General features: G+C 56.0%; 1 protein-coding gene across 6 annotated transcripts; it reads right to left on the bottom strand.

Moving 5' to 3' along the window:
• Positions 1–27: 27 nt before the first annotated feature.
• Positions 28–10,387, bottom strand: Taf1c (TATA box binding protein (TBP)-associated factor, RNA polymerase I, C, 110kDa). 6 transcript variants are annotated; one of them, XM_005413222.2, is made up of 16 exons: positions 10,199–10,374; positions 5,789–5,845; positions 5,636–5,684; positions 4,960–5,041; positions 4,734–4,831; positions 4,571–4,660; positions 4,389–4,462; positions 3,553–3,791; positions 3,347–3,463; positions 3,148–3,265; positions 2,994–3,065; positions 2,718–2,853; positions 2,504–2,647; positions 1,803–1,977; positions 1,573–1,710; positions 28–1,496 (listed from the first exon to the last, which is right to left on the bottom strand). In XM_005413222.2, exons 4-16 carry the CDS (start codon positions 4,994–4,996, stop codon positions 568–570), a joined length of 2,367 nt encoding a protein of 788 aa, XP_005413279.1. In that variant the 5' UTR covers positions 4,997–5,041; positions 5,636–5,684; positions 5,789–5,845; positions 10,199–10,374; the 3' UTR covers positions 28–567. The 6 variants fall into 6 exon arrangements, with proteins under 6 accessions (XP_005413279.1, XP_013364656.1, XP_013364653.1 ...); XM_013509202.1 differs by having other exon boundaries at positions 4,960–5,089; positions 10,199–10,226; XM_013509199.1 differs by having other exon boundaries at positions 4,960–5,089; positions 5,636–5,845.
• Positions 10,388–10,865: the final 478 nt, after the last annotated feature.

Below are 10,865 nucleotides of genomic sequence, written 5' to 3'. Positions count from 1 at the left end.
GCAGCCTGCGAACACGACTGCTCCAACTCAGGTTCGGCTGCCAGGTTTATTCCACTTGGTAAGCCAGGTGCCCAAGGGTCCCCCTCCACAGACAGACAGGACCACTTGCGATACAAGCTGGCCAACGGCTGCAGCTGCCAGCCTGCTCTGCAGCCCGTGAGGTGCCGCCAGGCAGTGGCTCCAGGGCCTTGCGTCACCAGGTCAGACGCAGGGCAGGTACCACTGCCCCAATTTCCCGAAGTCCAGGAGATGCTGGGAGACACAGGGAGCCCTGTCTCCCACACAGCCCTTGCTGTCTCCAGGAAAGAACACCGGCAACTCTGGTTCAGGCCAGCCCCTCTCCCTGGTGGCTTCTGGACCTGTTTGCAGGCAGATATGCAAAACACAGACTGCTGCTTTGTGCTGTTCTGTCATCTCCGCTCCTGGCTCCAGCTGCTTGTTTTTGGGTCTCCCATAGTTCCCACAGTGTTCAGGAGGCAGGAAGCTCTGCACCATGAAGTTGTTTCCAGGGAAGACACTGATGGTCCATGGTGGAGGGGCTCAGCGAGAAGAGAACTCTGGGTACCCTTAGAAGCCCATGCGCGGCCTCTTCCGGTGGGGCTGAGAGCCAGGGGTGGGCAGCCTGGAGGGTGTGGCTTGGGTGCGAGAGGCCCGGGAAGGGGACATAGGCACATGTCCCGGGGTGGGGGTGCCTTTTGGAAGTGGCAGCTCTGCCATGTAGTCCCGGAGGGTCTGCTGCCTCTCTGAGTGGACACCCTGAACCCACAGCTGCTGAGCTGACTCCTGGGAGTACGGGGTGACAGGGGGCTGGACCCTGGCCTCTGAGGGGGTCCGCTCTAGGCTGGGAGGGAGGCTGCTGGTATTTGGGAGGTCCAAGCAACTGGTGAGCGAAGAGAAGGTGCTGGACAGCTGAGTCCGGCGCTTGGGCCGCTTGGCCTGCTTCCCTGGCTCGGAGGCCATGCCCTGCTGTTTCCTCCACCATGCAGATGCCCGGCCCTCCCAGGCCTCCTCCAAACGCTCACTGAGCTCATCCTGCAGGCCTGGCTCGGGGGCGGGGGGCAGCTCTGCTTGGGGGAGAAGGCCCAGGTCCCTCTGCTGCAGGAGCCGCCCTCCAGCCATGGCCTCCCGCAGAACTTGAGGCACTTTCTCCTCCAACTCCCGGGGCTCCAGGCGGCCCAGCAAGCGGCGGTGGGAAAAGGTGGGTGCAGCCCACACAGGGGATGCAGGTGGCACCTGCAGCAGGGCCTCCAGCCAACGGCTGCAGCAGGCAGTGGCCCTGGCAGTCCAGGAGGGTATGGGCCTCTGGTCCACAGGAGGCACTGTTGCCCTGGGTGCATGGCAGTCGGGTCTGGAGTCGCTGGGAGGCCCCGAATCTTGGTGGAGGCTGGAGGCTGCTTGGAGGGTGAGGTGCTGGTAGAAGATGTCTCCAGCTGCTGAGAGCTGGAAAAGCCACACTGCTGGCGTGGAGGCACAGGGCAGGAAGGCAGAGGCCAGACCTGTGGAAGGAATGATGATGACCCAGACCCGCCAGGCCTGCAGCCCCACATCCCACACTAGCTCCCATCTGCACACCTATGGTTGGTGCTTCTAGTCGCTCCTGCAGCTGTTTCTGGCTCTTGGGCTCCAGGAGGGGAAACGCGGAGAGTGAGTCGGCTGGGGAGGGTAGAGACTGGGGAGGCCCTGCCAGTTGGGGTGCGGAGGCCTCCTTTCCTGCAGGAAGCAGAGTTGAAGCCCAGGCCCAGGCCCAGGCCCAGGCCCAGGCCCAGGCCCCCTTCTCTTGGCCCTGCCCATCTTCGCCTCACCTGTGATATGCAGCAGCTGCACCTGTCCACCTAGGCCGCCCAGGAACAGGGGATGTGGGGCACCAGGGCTGGCTGGAGGCAGCAGGCGGGCCAGCAGGGCCGGGGAGGGGAGGTCGTGGTTCCACTTCAGCATCGGCACCAGGGGCAGGCGTTCATCCACCACGTAGAGCGAAAACTGGGGCAGAGAAGGATGTGAGTGGAGGGGCTTGGCTAAGAATAGCACAGCTGTACAGTGGTCCTTCCCAGGGCCTGGGCTCTCAGGACTTCTGCAAACCCCAGGGGGACAGCACTCTAAAAGGGTTGGTCCTGCCTTGAACAGAAGGTGCCTCCTGAGCAGGTAGAGGGACGGAGGGATGGAAGAACAGCACAGCCAGAAGAAGGGGTCTCTGAAGAGGTGTACAAGAGTCTCTTCAGACAGAAGCCACCCAGCCTTCTGGCACCTGTGCCCTGGCCTGTGTTTGCGACATACGTAATATCTGAGACCCTTGGTTGGGGGCAGACCTTCAAGTGACCTCAGCACTCCTCCCCTGCTTCCACACACTTTAGGACCCATAGGGCAGACGTCCTGGCCCTAGAACCTCGCCTTGTCTCCAACTGCTGGCCCCCCTTGGAGCGAACTAGACCATGCCCAAGAGGCCTTGCTCGCTTGCCCACAGGCTCAGGTTCCGTGGGGATATCGGGAGAAAGGGGGATTTAGTCACCTGGGTACAGATGAGATGCAGAGTGGGGGGCAGTGATTCAGGGCTGGACGGCCCCAGGTACTGAGTGAGCAGCACACGTTCCCCTTTCTGGCAGGAGGCCTCAGCCCCTGCCCGGAAAAGCAGCAGACCACATCCGGGGGGACCCTGGGGAGAACACAGGGTCAGCTTCTCCAACACTCGCTGGTTCTGCTGCCCCTCAGCACCCGGCCCATACCTGAGCGTCGATCATCTTCACTCCAGTGCGGTCACCCACTGTCAGCACCCGCGGGTGGGTGGTGAAGTCTGCCCAACGCCAGGGAGAAGGGTCCCGGAACACGAGGGTCTCTGTGTCCTTGTAGACCTGCTGCAGCCTGGGGGAGACAGGGAGGCGGTGGGCTGATGGCTGGAGGCAGGGTGTGTCTCGAGGGTCAGACAGAAGACCAGGCAGGGCATGCTGGAGAGGGAGTGTGGGCCACAGCTGTGGCGGAGGTGACTGGGGGAAGGGCATTACCCATCCTGGGGGTTCCACAGACAGACGGCTCCAGAACGGCTGCAGAGGGCCAGCTCCCCGGGGAGGTGAGGGCTACAGGCACAGAGTCATTAGTGGCAGCAGGGCGCCCTCTGGCTAGGCCTGCCTTCCCAGCGCCCAGCCCAACACCCCTCACCTGAGGCTGATCCCCGTGGCCCCCTTCTCGACCCGCAGCACCTGCAGAGGGGCCGGCCGCCGCCGCTTCCCCATCTTCCACACGGCACAGTGGTAGTCAGAGCGCACAGCCAGCAGTGCTGAGGAGGGATGGAGGAGTCAGGCTCGGGGGGCCAGGCTGCAGACCCGTCACAGAGGGAGGTGGGTGCCAAGGGCCTTACTTTCCCCTTGGACGGTGCTGGTCACCACCTGCCGCACAGGTCCCTGCAGGTGGATGCACCCAGGATCCCCAAGGACCTGGGGGTCACTGCCTGAAGTCAGACTGACCTCCTGGAAACCTGAGGCTCTGGCTAAGGAAAAGGGATGAGCTCTGGCAACTGCAAGCCCCAACTTTCTTGCCCTTTCCCTCCCTGATAAGAAAGGATACGCAGCCTGTCTAGGGTGCCACCAGCTGGGTAGACCAGTTGTCCAACCTGCAGGGTCCTTCCAGGGATCCAGGCCAGGGCACCTCCAGTGAAGGCCTCATCCAGGAGCAGCTGCTCCCATCGTGTGGCCAGCTCCTCGTGCAGCAGCCCCCCCAGCAGGTGTGACACTGACTTGCCCAGCACTGGGCCTCCGACGATGGAGAAGCGGCGTAGTCGGTGGCTGAGATAAGCCCAGGGACACCTGGGGACGACAGCAGAGGCTCACTGGGGCAGTGATGGGGTCAGGGTCCGGGGACCATCCTAAGGGAGGGTCAGGTGCAGAGCACATGCTCCTCATCTACCTAGTTTCCTTCTTTGGGAGCCGCCCACCCTGTTCCCTCACCCCAGGCACAGTCACAGGACCCAGACCTGGGCGAGCTCTCCACCACCCCTGCACAGCGATTGGTTCACAGCTGGGCGTGAGACCCCTGCCAGGCCAACCAAAGTCCTCCTTGGGACTTTTGGTGCCTCAGGAAGGACACTGACTCTTTCCTTGGAATCCTAAGCCATCTTGCTGCCACGTGACAACAGCTTTTCTAGGAATTAAGCCAGGCAGAGGGAAGCAATGAGAAAATAAAGAGACAGAGCCCTGTCGACATTATTCTAACACCAGGATGTAGCCATGCATGGAGTCCACAGGCTGAAACCCCTTTTCCCTTAGGCCAGCGGGAAAGAGTGTGGCTCACATGGCTGGACTGGGAAGGAATAGGATAGGAAACCTGGGCCCATGTCCCAGCTCCTTCCACATCCTGTCACCAGCTAGGCCTATCTGGCCTGTCCTTTCCCTCTAGCCACTTGCCCCCAGGGCTGGTGTCCGCCAAGGTCCTGTAGCAGCCTCTTCGCGCTGACCACTGTCATCTTCTTGGAGCGGTTCTGCATGGAAAGGCCCTGTCAGGCTCGCATAGCCTGGAATCACCAGTGAGGTGGACGGGATGGGACGGGAAGTGAGGGCTCTTCTCTGGTCCAGCAGGGATTACTCACCCGGCCTCCCTCCAGTCTGAAATTCTCCAGCATCATCTTCCCCAGGGGCGCAAAGGCTATGTCCCCGTGATCCCACAGGAATCTGCTGAGCTGGGAAAGGAGCAGTTGGTCACTACGCACAGCTCCAGGCCACGCAGCGACCTCCCCCCGTGGGACCACTCACCTGTTCAGTGACGTCCAGCATGACCTGGGGCTGCCTCCGGTAGTGAAAACCGCCTCGGAAAAGGAGGTCCTGCGCGGTCACACCAGGGTCCCAGGGATCTGAGGGAAGAGGGGGAGTGAGGGAACGGGCCAGGAGGCACAGGCCGCCTCTGGGGCTAGGAAAGGTCGCAGGCACGGAGGGATGGGCTTGAGCGGTGACAGGGAGCACAGAGGCCCGAGTGCCTTACCGAGACAGGGAGGCAGCAGTGGGAGGGGCCCAGGCATTGCTGGCTCCCAGAGCAGGGCCTTGGCCAAGTGAGGAACTGCATTCTGGAGGGAACAAAACCACCATGGTGAAAAGAACTCCTCACAACAACCCTGCAAAGTCGGTATGAGGGTCAGTGTCATTTCACTGATGCAGAAACTGAGGCATAGGAAGCCTGTCACTTGCCCAGATGACAACTGATAAACAGAGGAGCTGGCATTTGAACCCAGGCAGCCAGAGCCCAGAGTCTGGGCCTTGCTCAGAGCCATAAGCACACGGTGTAGTCATTCTCCCCAAGGATCTGTTCACGTGCTCGCTCATCCTGACCCAGTCCACGAGGGCAGGGATCGCCTGACCCATCCCAACTTATTCACACTGTGCATCACTGGCACAGTTGGGCTGCTGAACCTAAAGGGATCTGAGTCTTGGGGAGAGAGAGACAGGCACGAGGGAGCCACAGCTCCCACTGAGTGGTCCCTCTATGGATGGAGGGCAGCCCACGCCTCCAAGGGAGAGGGTCTGTCGTGGCCTGGGATTAGCACTCTTGCAGATGCTGCACCACCCTGTACCACGCCAGCGCCAGCAGGTGTGACTGCTAACAACAGGATCCAGTAACAGTGCCCACCTTGGAGCCGCCAGGCCCCGCCTTCCGTCCTCACCTTGCAGTTCTGGGGTGGAGACTCTGGCAGGGTCAGGGCATCTCTCCAGCTGCACATAAAGGACAGGTCGGGGACATCACTCACACCAAGGGGGCCGGTCATAAACAGTGAGGGGCGGAGACAGCTGGGGAAGTCCATCCTGGGAAACAGTACCTCGTGTCACACCGGCCTTCTCTGCATGCTTGACACAGCAAATGACTCCCAGAGCTCCTAGGGAAAGCACAAAACACACTAAGACAGGGATATTTTCTTTGAGGAAGCAGTTACTAAAACACAAATGAATACGCAGCCTAATGTGGAGAACGACATTCTTTGATTAGAATGCATTGAGAACACAATGATTTGTTTAACCTTGAGTTTACGATCCTCCTGTTTCAGCCTCTTGAGTGTGTCTGGGATTACATGTGGAAAAGGATAATCCTTTGATTACCCTTGCTAAAAAAAAAAAAAAAAAAAAATCGTTTTGTATCCACCCAGTACTAGCTACACCCTAGGTTCTTGCTCAATAAAAGGTGACTGAAATTGGTAGGCGGGGACAGTCCTAGCGGCGGCAGTCCTAGAGGCAGCAGTCCGAGAGCCCCTGATCCCAGACTTTTGCCTCTCTTCGTTTTCTAGTCTCTCTTTACTTTTCTCATTCATCCACAGGCACCTCGTTCACGGACCGGTTCACCCTGGAGAGATAGGGATGAGCAGCCCCACAGCCTAATGCCCAGGAGCAGTAAATATTACAGAAAAAACAATCACCCACCCACGCAGCATGAGGGAACCGTTGGTGCTAGGCAAGGGGACAGTTCCAGTAATGGGAACTGGGGAGAGCCTGAACCCAGTGAGGGAGGCAGCCACGCACACCCCAGGAGATATTCCAGGTAGATCGGCCTGCAAATGCCAAAGTCCTAGGGCAGAAACATGTGGCAAACAGCTAGGTCGTCACAGAATGAATAAGGAGAGTGGGGCTGGCTTATATCAGAGCTTGTACGTATATAATTACACCGTGCAGACTACACTCGTTAGGCTGCGCCTCAGCCTCTCTGAGTCTCATTCATCTGTCTCCCCAGAGTAAAGCACAGTGCTTACCAGAAAATGCACCCTGTGTTGAATAAAAACAAATTTACATCAAAGAGCTCTGCTAAACACAAAACCCTCTAGGAATTAACAGCTCCATCACTCCTCTTTCATTACAAAGATAGCAGAATCACTGAACACCCGCATCTGCTAGACATGGTGCTCAATGCTTTGTTCTTCCAGTGCCCATATTTTGGGCTTCAGGATCCTAAGGGTCAGGAAGCAGTAACTCACTCAAGTGCAACAGCAGGGACTGCCAGAGCCTGATCCTCATCGGATTCGGAGCCGGTGCTGTGAACCACTACTCTCCCATGCACCCAGGAGCAAACGCCAGCATTAGTGAGCAAAAACCTTTCCCCGTGGAATTCCTGCTGCATTTTATCAGGTTTTTCCATAACCTCTGTCCAGCCATGACATGCCATACACAGTTCCAGTAATTATTTGCCAAGAGAAGAATATTCATTCCTCAGGGCATGCACCATCTTGTTCTAACTGGACACAAGTGCCGCAATTACAACACTGACACATGCCCCTTACAAAAGGGACGTGTATTCTTTCCCCCACTACAGTGTGAGCTCTTTGAGGGCAGGGACTGCATCAGATTCATCCCCGAGTCCCTGGTTGGCCGTTGCTGTCGCTTTCCTTTCCCTACCAGGGGGGAACAGCAGCAGGGATGGAGGAAGTGACAGCAAATCGTTGTGAAAAATGTGGCTTTCACAGGACTGACAGTATCTATACCTCCCAGAGAAGGCTGCATCCCTGATGAACTGCAAGATGCACAGAAAAGGTCTTCAGCTGCCTCTGGGCTCTAAGCACACTGGAGGCTCTTCAGGCTCTTCCTTGCCTTGCTATTTCTCGCCACAGGACCTTTGCCCATTCTGTCTGTCCTTAGGAGCGCCAGCACCTTCCCCCTACAATCCTTGAGTTAAGGATGCCTCTCTGTGTTGGTTTGAGGGATAGTTTTTGCAAGTGTCCAATATAATATAGGACACATAGTTCATAAGATTATTTACAATAGTCACCCAAAGAATGATATACAAAAGAGTGCAAGAAATCTGTCCACACACTATAGACCAGGAATCCAGCAGAGGGCCTGGATCCTCGCTAATGCCCTGCATGAGTCCAGCTGAATACCTAGAGCCCATAAAAATGCCTTCTACGAATCCAACTAGAAGCCCAGAGCCCATGACAATGTCTCATGCAGGCCTGTTTCACGGATCTGCACTGGGAAGGCCAAAGGTCAGTGATGGAATCTAGAAAGTCTGTGCCAGCGGGATGAAGAATCTGTGCTAGCAAGCTGAGGAATCTACACTGGAGCCAGGAAGCGATGCTCAAAGTAAGAACCAGAGCTCCCCCGAAAGGTACCACAGCCATCGTCGGCAACAGTGAGGTCCTGAGCTCCTCCAATGGTGAAGACAGCTGAGTTCCCATCAGGAAAGCCAACGCAGCAAGCTTCTTCAGGAGACTGAGCTGTGTATCTTCTTCCCCTCCAGAGCCAGGAAGTGCTGCTGAAGTGAGGACCAGAGCTCCCATAAAATGAACCAAAGCTATTCTCAGTGCCAACAAGGCCCCAAGCTCCTTGGAGGATGAAAACAGCCGAGTTCAGCAGGAAAGCCAGCATGACGAGCTCCTCCAAGAGAACCAACAGCTCGTTACAGCTTCTGCCAGCTCCCCACAGCCTTTCTCTGCTTCCAGCAGCCTCCCTTCTTCTTCTCCAGTTCTGTCTCTTGTGCTGCTGGCAACAGTCCCCAGGTGGGCCTCCCACACCCAGCACCACGCTGACTCAGTCCAGCTGGGGGTTATAAGTTGACCACCAGTTGTCAATCCACTACACTCTCCCAGTTCCCCAATACTTTCCTCCTGAGGCAAGGTAGAAGAAATAAAGAGGCAGAAACAAGACAAGGAAAATCATAACTTAAAAACTGTATTTTAAAAAACCTGCAGTTTCAGGACCCAAGCAAAGTGGCCCAAGGTTGTAATTTTTTGCCCTTCCAGGATGCTCACTCCTAAATTCCTAAGCCTTAAAAAAATACAACAGGCCCATGCTTTGTTTTACTACAGATCCATAAATTCCATGACCTCCATCCTCAAGAACACATAAATATCCCCAGCCTGATGGTAATGCACCTCACCCCTCAAGAGCCTACACTCCCTTCTAAGTGCTCTTCTTTAATTTTGCTCAGTAAACCTATCCATTCCTCTCAAAGACCAAGTCTTGAAATGCTTTTCCATGATAAGGCAAGAACCTACGCTGTGGGTGGGGAAAGTTAAGGTCCCCACTTCCTCTTTAGGGGAACCTCCTAGTACTACAGACAGGCAAGTCAGGCAGAAGACAGCAGGCAGCTAGGGAGCGACTGGGCCCAAGGTAGAGTGAGGACGACCAGGCCTTGGTCAGAGAAGCAGGAGCGTGAGGTTGAGAGTTAATAAGAACCACATGGACAACTAAGTCCAAGGACATAACAATTGAGTTGATGACTGCCACTATGACAACTTCTGCTGTACATGTCTAGAAAACATTTTTGCCTTACTTTCTTCTTTTAATAAACCACTTAGATAGGATAGAGGCTAAGAGGTACCTGCAGACATATGCTTGCTACATACCCCGACTCCAGTTCTAGTCCTAGGGTTGACTTGCAGTGGTCATTTTGGTACAAAAACTCCTAGACAAAGTGTCCCGTGGCACTTTGGGGGCACCCTCCCAACTAATAGGAGCTAATTTTCTTTTCTTTTCTTTTTTTTTTTTTTGTTGGTTTTTTTTGTGTGTGTGTGACAGGGTCTCACTATACAGTTCAGGATGGTCTTGAGCTCACTATGTAGCCCAGGCTGGCCTCGAACTCAATGGGATTCTCCTGCCTCAGCCTTTTGAATGCTAGGATTACAGGCGTGTGCCACTATGCCCATCTTCATTTTCTATTCTTAATTCCTCCTTCTGACTCCATTCTTTGACTTCCTGAGACATGACCCAAATCATGCCACTACAGGAGGACCCTGCCTGATGACATTCCCACTACACCTTGCCTTCTCCAGCCAGAGCGTGCATAGCAAACTGTGATTAGACTTTTAAAGATGAAGCTGTCGGATTAAAACAGTCTGAACAGGCCCCACTGGAAAGGAACTTTATAGAGTCCTCCTGACCCTTAGGGATTCCTATAACGGTAACAACCAGGCCACAGAAGTACATAAACATGAAAAAAAGACAAATCTAGGAACGGATGAATGGGAGAAAGGTTCCAACAGCCTGAGATGAGTCCAGGTAGGCAAGGGAGCCTCAGTAAAGCCTCCAGACCAGGCAGCCCCGACTTCCACTGGCCCCGCCAGAGCTCCCCAGGGCCCCAGACCCCCACTCCAGAGCGGGAGACCCCGGCCGGGTCTGCACCAGTGCCAGGCCGGGGCACACGTGGGCCTGGCCCAGCGGACCGGGGTTCAGACGCCCCCCACCCCCGGCACCTCCTCGCGCTCCCGAGCATCCCAGACCCGCCAGGAAGTCGTGCGTGCACTTACGTGGCCAAGCTTGTCGGGGCGATGGATTCCTCCGAGACACTCGCCTGACCTGCGTGTCACAGGGGTGCCCCAAAGCAGCACTCCATCAACGGAGCTCCCCTCGCGCCAGCCCCTCTAGCAGCAGCGAATTGTGTTTCCGTACCGGGCAGGAAGTGCTCCCTGGGTGACAGGAAGTCCCGTCTCCCGGTCCGACCGCGCAAGCGTCCTCTACCGCAACCTACCGAGCGGAAGTGGAACGGCAGTAGAAATACGTTCCCCGGGTTCTTAAAATTGGAACACCGGGGTTGACTTGGATTCGAAGCTTCTTTCTACTTTACCAATTTCCTATCTCACAGAGTGGTTTTGAGGACTAAGTTAATTCACTCAACAAACGCTGAGCATCTACTATACGGGAGGCACTGTATTAGTCTCACGTACTCTCTTGATTGTTCTTAAATCCTAAGGAGCTGGTTTTACAAATAAAGGCACAAATGTCCTTGGATGTAAGATCCAAGGGATGCCCAGGTGGGGCAGCTTTAGGCAGTGGTTCAAAAACTCTAGCGCACATCAACAGCCCTGTGGGTGGGGCAGGTCATGTTTAAACTCAGGGTCAGATTGAGGCTGGGCCACTCCCCCCACACACTGGGATTAGAGTTAAGGCCTCCTATGTGCTATGCAAATGCTCATG

Source organism: Chinchilla lanigera, unplaced genomic scaffold (assembly GCF_000276665.1).
Source record: "Chinchilla lanigera isolate Chin_1 unplaced genomic scaffold, ChiLan1.0 scaffold00163, whole genome shotgun sequence".
NCBI lineage: Eukaryota > Metazoa > Chordata > Mammalia > Rodentia > Chinchillidae > Chinchilla > Chinchilla lanigera.
Note: the sequence above shows the minus strand (reverse complement) of the source record. Positions and strands in the feature narration are given on the sequence as shown.